General features: G+C 51.3%; 1 protein-coding gene across 9 annotated transcripts in view; it reads left to right on the top strand.

Annotated features, from left to right (window-relative positions):
• LOC125040954 (serine-rich adhesin for platelets-like) overlaps positions 1–14,635 on the top strand; it is an 88,620-nt gene that overhangs the window by 54,161 nt on the left and 19,824 nt on the right. For 4 of the 9 annotated variants that reach the window (XM_047635756.1, XM_047635759.1, XM_047635757.1 and 1 more), the window contains one exon: positions 9,526–9,648. The exons of 1 other annotated variant lie outside the window; for it this stretch is intronic. In XM_047635756.1, coding sequence (XP_047491712.1) covers positions 9,526–9,648 — 123 coding nt within the window. Of the gene's footprint in view, positions 1–1,356; positions 2,172–4,113; positions 9,004–9,525; positions 9,649–14,635 lie in introns of those variants that run through there. 4 more of the 9 variants (XM_047635753.1, XM_047635751.1, XM_047635754.1 and 1 more) reach the window with 4 other exon arrangements.

Below are 14,635 nucleotides of genomic sequence, written 5' to 3'. Positions count from 1 at the left end.
AATGCGAGCGCAAGGTGCCACACTGGCTCCTCTTAACCCTAAGACAGGTCGAGCCGCAGCAGACCCTCTCGAGAAGGGGCATTAGGGTTGGGGCAGGTTCGTTTCTAGGAGGGGGTGGAGGATAGGGGCTCCCTCCGGTGGGTGGCGGCGGCGGTGGTGGCAGCGGGCACTGAGCGGTGCCGGGAATAAACAAGACCATCTTAGTTGTGCCATACCGGGGTGCCAGCCGTAAGATACGCTTAGGCCCTGGTAATGAAAGTTAGAGTCACGGAGTGTTCTTCCGAGAGGACATTTGCAAGGAGGCTTTCTTGTTAGGTGTGTGTGAGTGCATGCGTGTGTGAGCACTTGCTGTCGAAAGCAATTATTTTGGATTTACTGCTATCGTGCAAGACTCGTTAATATGTGCTGCTGACCTATTCACATTTCTTGCTGTAAGTGAGCTAGAGTGCAAAGGTCAAGAACGGTGTGAGTGGTTGCAAGTCTCATGCAAGAACCCAGCAGGTCCTTATATACTGCAACGATCGGGCTTGGCAGCAATAAGGGAGAAAAGAATCGCAGAGGACGGCGAGGGGAGCAGACGAGGGGAGGAAAGAGGTACGCCTGCCGCCAGGATGCGGGATGCGTGCCCTCTTCCGCAAGCCTCGAACAATTAATTCTGCGGAGGGAGGATCGCGTCGCCCCTCCTTGTGGTGATGGAAGGAGGGGCGGTGGCGAGCAGAGGATGCGGGATGCGGGTACATTTTTCCACTCTCACTCGCACGAAGTATAACTTAATCCGCGCAGAGCTGTTCGCGGGAATCCTCGTAAGGTAACCAGCGCCACGTGCTGGAGTGGGTGGTGGGGATCTTTCTCGACGCCCGCCCCCTCACCTCCATCAATCTTTTTGCTCGCGGGTAGACGTGAGGAGACAGTTACACCACGGATTATATCACACTCACTGGGGGAAGAGGGAGAAGGTTTATTTATACGAAAGACATTTTCGTGTGTGTTGGTCTGTATGTCTGCAAGCGAGTCTGCTAGAATGGCACTAGGCTTTATTATGTCTGAGAATAAGAATAATTGGCGATCCCGCATGAGAACCGTTCCTCCCGGCGTCATGTTCGTGGGGCACAGAAGGGGTCCGCGCCACGCATGAACTATGCGTCATGTTAATAGACATTCTTTAATGTGATGCTTCGTTAAACATATCTTACAGAAGCCTCGAAACAGGGGCGTCGACGTGGCATTCAAACCACAGGCCGCATGATGTCATTCAGGTTTCCCTCTGAAGAGGCAAAGGGCGAGGGGTGTCGTCGGTCGCGCGAGGGAGGGGAAGCGCTAAGGCAGAGGGGAAGGAGTATCTGGTGTGATGGCAAGTAGCGCCACAAGGATGTCGTGAGTCACAAGGCAGGGAGTGAGACACCCAGACTCTCAGCGCTGACCTTGCAGCGGGCCTCTGAATGCGCGAGTTGTGACATGCATTGCTGCTCGGTTGCAGTGCCGGGGCGTGCCGGGGTCGATCTCGAACGCTGTCCTGCGTATCAGTGGCGATGGGCTTCCGGCTCTGGCATGCTTCCTGACTCACTTCCCTTACCGCCCACCCGTTTTCATCCTCGTACATGAAGCCGTTGTTGAGAGAAAAAATAACTCAGTGACCGGTAAACAAAGAAAACGGGAGCCGTGGGGCATTATAAGGCACTTTGACACGAAGGTCCAGAGATATTACTATTTTAATACGATTTAGATGTATTTTAGTTTTGGAGACATAAGAACAAACAGAAAGTTATACCATGTAAACATGTCCGAGAATATATTGGCCGGGAGACTAAAGGGTATAAACTGGCACCCCGCATAAGAGCTGCGGTGACGTCATGGTGGGAGGGGGCTGGGAGCTGATTCAGACCGCATGTGCCAAGTGCGTGATTACTTTCTACTTAATGCGTATAATTGCTTCATAACACGTCGTTGACTTTCATCGTGCGAAGCGATGTGTTTGCGGAGGCTCGTCCCATGCCCGATGCGTAGAAGCGCGTGTGTGGAGGTGACAGGGAATGTTTGAGGGACGCAGTGTTGCCGGCAGCTGGGCACGGCGCCACCCCGCGAGGGTTTGAATCTACACTTGCAGTCAGAGCAGGCTGGTGGACGTACCCTCGCCGCCCGCTCCGTGCGCGCCAAAACCAGTGCAGCTCGTGGTAGTGTTAGTGGTACTTGTAGCGGCGGCACGTGGAGGGAGTGCGTGTGCGAGCAGCTTGAGTGAGGACACGCCCGCTGCCGCCGGGGCAAGCTGCGTGGACAGGGGCAGGACTCGTCGTTCTGTCGTTCATACGGCCTGTGTGTTTGCTGGCTAGTTAACTGTGGCGTTGAGGTTATCATGAAATAAGTGAGCGATAGTCAGATAAGAGTTATTGGGGCAGATACGAGAGACGTTCTTTTTAGCAGTGGACGTCGCTTGGCGGCACTGCTGGGGACTTCGCTCCCAAACAGGACTGGCACTACCTCCCGGAGGCCAGCACTTGGCACTCACGGAGCCACGTGATGCCAGTATTGAGTGTGCTGTGCCTTAGGTAGCATCATGTTAGTGCCACGCTCGTGCCCAGAACTCTATGGCACTGCTAGAACTACCTGAAAGTGTACAAGGCTTCGCCTGTACCAGACGCAGAAATAAGACGATGATCGTTACTCATAGTGCAAGAACTTGTCACAAGAGAGACTTCGTGTAAATGATCACAGTGAACAGTGCTTAATCAAGTGCGGCAGAATAAGACTTGGTTGTACTGTTGCTGTCCAAGTTACGTAAAGGAATATCAGCAGCGAGCCAGGGCGCGGCGTTGCGAGGTCTCCTTGCCAATTTTAGACCGGGTCGCACCTGCCTGCATCCCCGACGCCTGTGGTGTATGCACTCACGGAGAACCGCGTGGACATGTGTCCTTTCATATAGAGTCATTTGAATTAACCAGGATATATTTGCGTTCGCTGTTGTGTATGGCGATTCACCTTCCTGTCTAGTCTGCAACACGCTTGCAATTTCTGATGATCACTTCCCCGCGGACGATCGCCTACCTCCCCCCCCCCCCACTCTCACTACTCCAAAAGCTAGCCTTGCCCATGCATCACGCGTCGCCGAGTTGCGTCATTACCCCCCCCCCCCCATCCCCCCACTTACGCTCCCTTAGTATGTGTGTAAATAGCTCCCTCTTGCCTCCCCGTCTCCCAGGTTTCTTCAAATATTTCTCACCTCCCGCAAGAACGCCTGTGCGCGTGCTCACACACACACACACACACACACACACACACACACACACACACACACACACACACACACACACACACACACACACACACACACACACACACTGACACACACTCTGTGACTTACATTCAAGCACAACACACCACCAACACACTCGCACCCCACCACCCCCCACAAGACATATTAATTGTTATACATACAGACACCTGACTCTTCACCCCTCTCCCCACAGACTTTCATCTCATACAATATACTCACACCTCTCTCTCTCTCTCTCTCTCTCTCTCCTCTCTCTCCGTCTCTCTCTCTCTCCTCTCTCTCTCTCACTCTCTCATCATACTCCTCTCACTCACTCACTCCTCCTCACTCACTCACTCACTCTCACTCACTCCTCACCACTACATCTCACCACTCACTCACTCACTCACTCACTCACTCACTCACTCACTCACTCACTCACTCACTCACTCACTCACTCACTCACACACTCACACACTCACACACTCACACACTCACTCCACTCACTCTTTCGTGCAGACTTGTCAACTACATGTACCATACCCTCATGGCCGCCGCCTCCCTACCCCCTCCCTCGCCCCACCTCCCGTGCCCACAAGGCAGTGATTGACGGTTAACGCTCGTTAGTGTTTATGCCTCGTATAAACCCTCTAACCCCCCCAACCCCTCCCGGAGAGCGGGGAGAGGGGTTGGGGGGGGTAGAGGGTACAATGCCTAATCCTTTGGCGCGCTACTTCGAGAGTTGGGAGAGTGTGCCCGGAGGAGGGAAGGGAGTGTGTGTGTGTGTGCGTGTGTGGTGTGTGTGTGTGTGTGTGTGTGTGTGTGTGTGTGTGTGTGTGTGTGTGTGTGTGTGTGTGTGTGTGTGTGTGTGTGTTTTGCGATAGATAACAGAGGGAACGATTTAACATGACAGTGCGAGTCAAACGGTGTTTACTTCGGCATGCACATGTGTCCGCTTGAGTGCGGGCATGACGCGGGCCGAGGAAGGGCATTGCGATCCGCTGGGTTTCCGGTATGAGGGCGCTGACAGGCACGGTGGGGCAAGATGGCACCCTCGCAGCGACATCCGCCTGCCCGCGCCACATGCTTCGCGGGTCAAAGAGTTGCCGAGCGCCTCAGCCGTTAGTTCTGAAGTTATCAACCGTTAAAAGCAATTTAGGAAATGGCAGTAACGCTGTAGTATTATTGTGATTAATGTTATTTATAGTGGGCCGCTGCTGATATTCAGTTTGATTTCGTAATGTGGATACAGAGCTAAGAACAAAAAGAGGGCCGTGGGTTTTTGCAGGTGTTTTAATGTGTGCATTCTGTTATAGATATGACATGAAGTTAAACAAAAGATTAGCACTGTGAAAGTGACAAAGAGCAATGAGAGACAAGTGAGCGGCGGTTGGATGTGTGCCTAGCGGGAAGTTGTGTAAAGTGAGACAGAGAACCGTCGCTCGAACCTACGACTATGGCACACCGTCGCCAGGGTTCCCGCGCTGCCAGGCGTCAGGGGGATCCCAGCTTCATCTTCGAGGATTTCACGGGGGATCCCAAGGGTCCCGGGCACCCAGGGGCATCGGCCGGCCCCGGGGGGAAGAGCAAGATCCCGGGACCCGTCAAGGACCACCGGGGGAAGTCGAGAGGACCCAAATCCAAAGGAAAGAATTCGAGGGAGAGGGCCCAAGGTGGGGGTAACGCCGAGGCCAAAGCGGAGAGCCCCGAGGGCCGAGGGAGCCCGGGGGGGCCGAGGAGCGCCGAGCCCGCGCCCAGAGCGGAGGAGGCGAGTCCCGCAAGTAGACCTCTCACTAACGGTGTGAACTCCGACAGGAAACCAGCGCCGCTCTCAGAACCACACAAGGATAGCGCTGTTCAAAGGGAATTAAGATCAAATACTGAACCTCTGAAGGAATCGGGAATTGACACTAAGAAATCGTCTTCGGAAACAAATGGCAAAGAAGTGAACTCTGTAGCCACTCCGTTGATTGATAATTCTGAATCTCCTGAAGAATCAGAGACTGTTACCATAGAACCATCCTCTTCAGTTTTTGAGACTGTAGAAGAACCGGCAGATGAAAAGGGTTTGCATAATTCAGGACTACTTAATAAGCCTGAACATATTAGTGAGACTGATATAAAAACATCAAAAGTTAATGATATGGAGCCTAAGCAGTCAGAGGACGATCGCGGTGAACCTTCGGTACTCTCTAAAGCAAAGAATAGTCCTGCTGAACCGAAACCTAAAGGCGTAGAGATCCTCAAAGAAGCGGAGGTCGACAACTCTGAAAGCTTTAGACACATTGAAATTAATTACATGGACCCCGTGCAACAGCTTCAGACGATCGTAGAGGAGACCAGAGAACCTGAAGCCGCCGGCGCAGAGTCACAAAAGGAGCAGGAAGATACCGAAAGCAAGGAAAGTTCAGAGACGGAAGAGGGTGCGGGAAAGACGATGGGAGAAGACTCAGGGCAGGCGCATCCACAGTCTGCTCGCGAGAGAAAAACGAAGATCCCAGGACTCTTGAAAGAACCCAATTCGAAGGGCTCGGGGAATAAAGGGCTGCGAGTGACCTTTGACTTGAGTAACACCCAGGAGAAGGACGAGAATGTGATTGACAGCTGGGAGGACCTGAGTGATGCGGATGGCGGAGATTTGGTTATAGACGAGGATGATATCATTGACTGTGGAGTGAAGCTGTCAACAATGGATGATCTTCTGGATCTAGGAGAGGGCCTGGACGTCGAAAGCCCACTGACTTCCCCTGAAAGCGGAAAGCCTAACGAGAGTATACAGTGGTTCAGGCCTAGTGACGAGTTCCGGTCAGAGCCTCTCGATGGAAAAGCCTCGAACAAGGCTGGTGATGGAAGTGGCGGTGATAAAGCTATTCCAGGTGTGGATGATGTCAGAGCAGGTGCATCGGGGGCGAAAGAGGACGAAAGGAATTCAGGTGACAATACGCCTATTCTCGGAGCTGACATTATCCCTCTCAGTATCTCGGTTTATAACGAAGGGAATAATAGTGTGGAAATTCCCTTCATTGACGGTGAGGAAGAAACCTGTGTTGATGACGATGACGATGAATGGGAGACGGAGCCCAGCGGAAGCAGCAGCGAAAATGGAAACAGTGATAAGGTTTTGAATGTTGAATGCAGGAAAGAGGCTCCTGATAAAGTAATTGAAGGAGAGGATGAAAAGATTTCACAAAGAGAAGAAAAAGAACAGCAGGGAATCCGGGAGGAAGAGGAAGACAGGACTTTAGTAGACCAGCCAAGCATAGAAGAAGACAACAGCGAGAAGGATGACGACTTAATCACCAAGGAAGACATCGACGTCGTGTTCATGGCACTTGAGAAAAGCCCAGTCAAGGGAGAGACTGTTCCTCTGGCGACACCGGAGATCCTGAGTCCTATTATGATGGACGCAAGTCCTCCCCAGAAGACACAGTCTCGGGTGTTTGTCGGACCTCTGCCGCGCTCCGAGCACACGTATGCTTGGGACAGGCCAGGGTCACCTCAAGTGTCGATAGGATACGAGTGTCAAGAAAGGAAGGCCGCATCTATCTGCAGTTCTGAAACTGAATCTGACGGAGAGTTGGTACCGTGTGAGGACAAATGCATTGGTACTGCGGACTTCCTGGTGGAAAGTGACTCCGAACCTCTTGATCTCAGCAGCAGCAGCAATGACAGAACATCGTCAGTTTGTGACACGCTGTCATCACAGAGTCAGGACGCTGTGGAAGTAAGGGATGTTGGTAAGAAGGCAAGTTCGGCACCAGATGATGACGTACATGCCGAAGGTGCCAGAAATGAAAAAGATACTTTGGCCGTTTCCGACGCCCAGCCTGATAGCTCTTCACCCTCGTCTGATGGCCAGGAAGAAGTGAATTGTGTAGGGAAGTCAGAGAGCGGGAAAGAGAGTCAGATAAACGGAAAGAAGAACGGGAAGAAAAAAGGCAAGAAAAATAAAAGGGAGTTAATCGCCGAGCCAGCGCCAGTGCCAGAACACATTCTTGGGAGGCCAAAGTTGGTTCGTGGAAGAACCTGGAAGGAAAAACGAGAGCGATTCATAAAGGAATACCAGGACCCCCTCTCCCTCTCATTTGGAAAGGAGCTGTGCGAGTCTGAGATTGTGGAGGACGCATCAAACCTGCTGACAGAAACGTGCACTGAGGCCAGCTTGGAGGCACTACCCAAGAGCTCTTCAGAGACGACCCTGGTTATGCTTCCATCCAGAACAGATCCTCTAGCAACCGCAGTGAACGAGAGCAGCCCCAGTGCTGCAGCTGATGTTGGTGCTTCCAATCCCCCCGAGGTTAATATCGAAGATGAAGCACTGTGGATCAGCCGCAACATCGTCCCACCACCACCCAAAGTGGCCATCGAAGTGACAGCTGCGAGTGACGAGGACGAGAGCGACTTCCACAGTGTTCATGAGAAGGAAGATTTCTACGTAGTGAAGGCTAAGGAGACCGCGAAGCCCCTCGAGGCAAAAACGGAATATGTAGGGGATAGTGAGTCAAGTGATGAGGGGCCACAACAGCCTCATGATCAGAAGGCTCCGGAAGAAACAGCATGTGAGGTGTGGGCTGCGAGTACGCCTCTCATTGGTATTTCCTTAGAAGGAAGTCAGTTAGTTAAAGAGAAAAGCCATGACTTGTCAGAGAGTCCCATTGACAGTAGTGATAATTCGGCGTACACAGATGCTAAGGATAGTTCATGCGCGGAAAGCTTACCCCATTCGTATGATTATGTTCGGTCTTTCCCGGAGGTTATAGGTACTCAATCGTTAAATCTCGTATATTCCTATGAAACAGACTCAGACTTTAATTCCAAACCAGATCAGTGGAGCTCAAGATCAAAAGACACAAGTTTGGTTATGAATGGCCGGGGGAAGAACGAGTTGGAGAAAGCAGGCCCCGACGTGCCTGCAGGAGAGATAGTGTACGAGGGACCGTGTTCTTGTCGCCCAGGTGAGTCTCGCATGGGACCCCTCTTGCCTTCATATCTGGCTCCCACAGTGGGTGTGGGTATGCGTGTAGGTAGCCAGGACTCGCCACTCGGTGTTCCGTCTCTCTTCGAAAGTGACCATGACGACGTTTTCTCAGACGACGCCATGAAGTTGGTGGTGGACAGTTTAGTGAACGAGGATAGTGAGACGCTGCAGGACTCTGCGGGCGATAATGACGCAAACGGCTCAGACATCCGCTCGAGGATTAAAGAGATTGTAGGCCCGCGACTTCAGCGAGAGCGAGGGAGGCCGACGGCGAGGGGGGGACGAGATGAGGGCGACCAGGGAGGCGAGGAGCACCTTTTAACGAGTGGAGAGAGTCCACGGGGAGGGCGGGAGGAGTCACCCCTGCCAGGGTCCTCTCCAGCGTCTAGCTCAGGAGTTCAAGGTTCCGACGAGATGTCCCTCTCCCGCTCCCGCTCGATATCCCCCGCCTCGAAGGAACCCGCATCCGCGAGTGTCATCCCCGCTCCTTACGCGCAGCCGGACATGATTTTCGAGGGCTGCCCGTTGCAGCAAGAACTAAGCCCGGACAAGATGGACCCTGCAGAAAGTCTGAGGGCGTTGAGGTTCGAATCAGGGCTGGACTCAAGCCCTGAAAAGCCCCAGCAGGTGGACTGCAGCTTTAGGACATTCAGGGACATGTATCAAATCAACCCCGTTTACCTAACGGACTCGGACGACCCCGAGGACCCCACCGAGTCCGATACGATAGTTCAGGGGTCAGGGGGTTATGACCTCGACAGGTCCATCACTGTCAATAGTAAGTCTCGCAGATTCTGTGGTCGTTTATGGCTAAGCAAAGGTGTTGTGGATGTTTTGTTTATTATTCTTGCTTGGGGTTAACATTTGGCTTTTGAATGCTGGTACCATTATGCTGGTAACTGATTAAATTTTGTTTATATTTTGTTGAAATTTTATGTTCCTTTAAATATGTTATTACTAATATTTAATGTACACAATGGATTATCAAATGTAACATTTTAGTTAAATTCTTCAGACAGATTAATGATTTCTGGAATCCACATTCTGCTCTGCATCTCATTTTGGTATGCAAACAATAACAGAATACCTCTTAGTTCTTTAGAATAAGATTAGTATTCAGAGCCCTAGTAGTCAGGTAGTGATGCGACTGCAAGCATTTTAGCACAATCCACAGTGTGCTGTGTTCCAGCCCTCCACACTAAAGCACATTTAATTAAAAGAACCTCCCTCTTTCCCCCTCCTCCCTCTGTCTCGCTGTCTCACACTCATTCACACTGGGTGCTTTGGTGGTGGTGTGTAGGCTGGGGATCTGCCTCGGAGGAGTCCCCAGTGCCCCAGGAACTCAGCTCGTCCCCGCCCCTGCCAGGAGCTCGAGGGGCGAGGAAGGTCCCTAAGGTCACTAAGCTTCTCAGGGAAACTCAAGGTTAGCCATGCATGTTGCGGGCGCGTGTGCTTGTATGTGTGTGTGTCTGTGTATGTGGGTGCGCGCACACTTTGTTAACACTTTTAGTTACGGTTTGGTTGCGTGAATTTATATTTAATTTTTTTATTTTTTTACATTGTTAATTTTCATGTGTTTACTGATCTAGCATGCTTCGTTTTTTTTTCTGAATGTTGTTGATATACTGGAACTGATGTTGTTAGCCCTGTGCTATTTGGCAAACACTCAAGACACCTGACAGAAGAAATTAGGTCAGGAAGTCTGTGGCATCTCACTTGCTCCTTGCAGCACTGTCATGCTGTGGCTAAGCAGGTTGCATGACGGTTACGCTGTAACTGAATATGCGTAACGGAGTCTACTATTTTTAATGAGTGTCCTAACATGTTTGCTTGCATTTGTTTTATTGTAATAAGTAAAAATGTTATTGTTGTCTCCTTGTTCATTCCTCTTGAAATTATATATATATATATAAGTTTGTCCAGCATGCCGTAATTCCCATTTTCTACTATGGAGTAAGTACGATAGAAAACGGTTGTTATGGGACTAACTTCAGAATATTGACGTGTCTTGCGCGTTTATACGATGACGCTGAACGATGATTTTTTTTCTAGCTGTTTTATATTGTAATGATTCAATTCTAAGCAAAGGAAATGGATTTGTCAAAATTCTGCGCGTAGTTTCATATCTGCACATTTTAATTAATTCACTGCAACAGAGGCATCGAGACATCACTGCCGAAAGCGAAACTCAAGAAGTAGGGCGCGGCGCGGCGGCCATTGACGACATCGCTTATATATACACTCGTGACGGGGAGGCCAGGCGTCAGGGCCACGCGCGCGGGAGGCTGCTGGCATTGCTGGCATTACTTGAGGCTGATCCACGAGGCCAAGTTTTGTTCCAGTTGCCGAGTGGGGAAGCGAAAGGGAAAGAGAGGGGGAGAAGGAGAGGGAGAAAGAGTAAAAGAGAGGGAAAGATAAGTTCGAAGGAAAGTGGAGAGGGAAAGAGAAAGGGGAAAGGAAACGGAGAGAGAAAGAGAAAGGGAAGGGGAGAGAGAGAGAGAGAGAGAGTCCTTCTTGATAGGGGGAAACTTGAGGGCAATTAAGGGGGAGTAGATGATTTGGGAAAGGGAAAGTAGAAAGCTCCTCTCCTCTCTCTCTCTCTCTCTCTCTCTCTCTCTCTCTCTCTCTCTCTCTCTCTCTCTCTCTCTCTCTCTCTCTCTCTCTCTCTCTCTCTCTCTCTCTCTCTCTCTCTCTCTCTCTCTCTCTCTCTCTCTCTCTCTCTCTCTCTCTCTCTCTCTCTCTCTCTCTCTCTTCCTCCCCCGCTCCCTCTTCCTCTCCTTCTCTTTCACCTTCACCTTCTCCTTCCTTCTCCTTCTCTCCCCTTCTCTCCCTCCCTCCCTCTATCTCTGTCTTCCTCCCTCCCTCCCTCTCTATCTATCTGTCTATCTATCTTATCTGTCTATCTGTATTATCTGTCGGTATATCTGTCTATCTATCTGTCACACGCCCTCTCTTCTTTTTTCTCGCGATGGTGAGAACATTTCTGGAGAAGCGGTCTTTGCTCGCCTTGGCACGTGTCCGGATAGTGCCAATTCTTGGGCGATGCAGGGAGGGAAAGGGGCAGATTCTCGAAATTCAAGTGGATTTCAAGAAGTGACTATGTCGGGGTTTAACTTACGGTTTAGCTGGGGTCACTTGAGCACTCGGCACATTTACGCACCATTTTCACACACACACACACACACACACACACACACACACACACACACACACACACACACACACACACACACACACACACACACACACACACACACAGTGTAAAGAATGATTGGACCTTATGATCGATTAGCAGTAGAAGGAAAGGATACGGGGACAGAGTGATAAATAATGGATAATAAGGCACCAAAGAAGAAAACATCAATAAAGGTTAGGGAAAGAGAGACACTAGGAAAGGGGGGGGGGGGCGACTGAACGTGACATTGTGACGAGGCTTTTGTTACAGTTTTATGTAACGTTCGGAGGCCTCGTCATCTAAGTCACGGTATGCCAGTTGGGGCTCAGCCACAGGAATGCGGGAATGTATGGAAGTCAGCCCCTTTTGGTCATGTTTACGTAGAGGTTTTACAGTTTTGGTAAATTATTCCGTTCGTGTCCACGCTTAGTAGCAGTCCAAGGTGAGTGGGCGTGGTTATCGTCCACGCGACTCTAGGTTTCTTGAAGGATAATCCAAGATGTAATCTAAGTGGGGGGAACATCCGAAAAACACACGGGGGGGGTGGGACCAGGTAGATCATGTTTTAAAGTGAGCTTCCGTTCCCTTCCGACACATCATTACGCCCCCCCCCCCCCCCCCCCGCCACCCCAGTAGTACGCTTCCCTCGGCTTTGTTCTCCCCCATTATTCATTCACTCCGCCTTGCTGGGAGGGGACGGTAGCAGATTGAGCTGCCTTGACGCGGGTGTCAGTGTCCCCCTGTTTGTTGTTGACTGTGTGTGGGGGAGGGGGCGAAGAAAGGGTTGACGGGGGTTACTGTAATGGTGTTGACGTCGCTCCAGCCATGACGCTGACGGCAGAACTGCGGGTCGGAAAAGTTCTTGCGTTATTATTTTATGAACTGGGGGAAGGGGGGCGTCACTCCGTCTGCCCGGTGTCGTGCTTAAAAGACGGCGAATAATGGAAAGAAAAATGTGACAAGAAGACGGGATCTCAGATGAATGGCGTATCGCAAAGCACCCGGACGAAAAGCAGTGAATGAAATAAAGAAGAGAAGATATGGCAAGACGCGGGTGCGGTTATCGAAAGGGACGTTGTAAGATTTCTCTCATCAGACAGTGCTGTCAGTATATGGAGCAGCGGCGGAGTGTGTGCGCGTGGAGTAGCGCTGTGCGGGTGTATGTGTGTGTTGGGTGCTTGTGTGTCGTGTAGGGGTTCGCTCAAGGATGTAACAGTGAGGCTTCCGGAAATGCGATTCAAGTCCTCGGACATGGTAATGGGATGAAGTGTACATGTGATCTATAGAGGGTACATATTGGTCACTCCGACAAGATCTTGTACGGCTTGCGTAAGAAAAATATTGGCATGGATGTACACACAACACCACTCAAAATATTCTACGCACCAAAGACACCAGGGTGTTCTTTCTCACAAGTGCAGAATGGCCCCTGTTGCAAGAGACTCCGTCATTAAGTTCCAACCCGATTCTCGTGGATATTAACACATCAGCGACGGAATGTGCAGGCTTGGGCAGTGATACTAGTGCCTTTTGTTGGTTAATTCGTCGCTATGTGAAACGGACAAGAACAGTTTGGTCTGATTGAAAATATGTGGTTGGAGATGGCAGTGCAACCCGAGCGAATGGGCCATTATCATGTGATTATCTAGTTAGGGTGACACCGCAACTGCTGCCTCCCCTGACTGCGTATTGCATACAGCCTTGCAGTGTCCGGACTTCGCTGTGCTTGAGCTTCAAGATACGCTCTTTCATAGCTAAAGGTCACGCAAAGGAGGGGGAGGGGGTTGTGCTGTGCCTTTATTACAGTCTGTTTAGTTATCCCTCTCCCACCCCTCCTCCCTCGCCTCCACACGCCCCTACGGTAGGAAGAAATGTCAATGACCTGTGGCGGCGTGCAGGTTGCAGCCCAGTGGGGAGGAGAGGGAGGCCCGGCCGCGGGGGCGATGGGTGGCACTCACGGGCCACGGGCAGTGCCTCTCCTGGACGGTCCTCGCGCAGACCTGCTCGCCGCTGCTGGTGCCTTGAGGCCCACAGATACTCTTGAAGTGTGTGATGGTACTCGGAGTCGATTTCTTTTGGATGGAGATGGAACTCTTCCTTCGTTACTCCTTCGTAGATGACGGACGGAAAATGGTTGATAACAAGATTGCAGAAGCGCTGCATATGATGCTTACGCCTGTAATGGCATGCAGTATTAGTGATATTACTGATCGAGAAGATGACACCGCCAGTGGCATTTGATATGTGATCGCGGCTTGTCGCTGAAGTGATCGCTCCCCGGTGGCACTTCCCAGGGTCCCTCGCCAGTAGCCGCGGCGTCAAGTGCAGTGCGGAAGCTTACGAAACGCTCGCCGTGACCGTGTGAATTTCCTGTCCCAGTCTTCGAAATCCAGGCGGAACAGGGTCGCTGTAGTTGATCGCATTTATGTACTCATTGGCAAAAAGCGTTCATTAGGGATGATGTGGTGTTGGTAAGGGCCGGGGTGTGGGAGGCGTGTGGGAGAGCGATCGCCTTGCCAGAGACGGCGGTGTGGGAGGCAAGGAGGAGGTTACGCCACGGGATGGGAATTCTAAGATACTACGCTGTAACCTTCGTTGTTTCAGTGGCCGTGGGTGGGGGGGATGGGGGAGGGGGAATTAGTGCACAGACTGCTTCTTGGTATACGTAATGGATGGCGGGGTTGGATGAGAGGGGGACGGAAAGGGGGTAAAGTACATAAAGCGAGGAGACGAGAATGCGTCATTCATACGGATGTGTGTGTGTGCTCAGATGAGAGAAAAAGTGTTTAAGGTCGGACGGGTATGCCATACCCCCACCCCCTCCCTTCTCTCTGTACACTTGGCAACACTAGAGCTTAAGTAAGGCACGGTGCACTTTCTGCCCGAATAGATGTTCTCCCCTTCTTTCATCGAGGGGAGAGAAAGACCCCAATATGCACCAAGTCATAGTCAGCGACCTATCCAAGGGAACTGGGATATAGGTCAGGAGGCGAGGCAAGGCACGCAAGGCCTATTTGTCTAAATACCACGTTCATAGGCAGGAGCGTTGTTACCACGGCACTTAACCCCCCCCCCCCCCCACCTCCACCCTGTCCTTTCCTTTCTCAAGGTCCGGGTATATTTACTGCGTTGGTTGTTGAATGCGTCGATGTATACAAGCGGAGTATGTGCTCTAACGATTAGAATTGGAGAAAGCTGGATCAAGCGCCTGGCACATGTATGCTTGCCCCCCTCC

Source organism: Penaeus chinensis, chromosome 29 (genome assembly GCF_019202785.1).
Source record: "Penaeus chinensis breed Huanghai No. 1 chromosome 29, ASM1920278v2, whole genome shotgun sequence".
In the NCBI taxonomy this organism is placed as follows: domain Eukaryota; kingdom Metazoa; phylum Arthropoda; class Malacostraca; order Decapoda; family Penaeidae; genus Penaeus; species Penaeus chinensis.
Note: the sequence above shows the minus strand (reverse complement) of the source record. Positions and strands in the feature narration are given on the sequence as shown.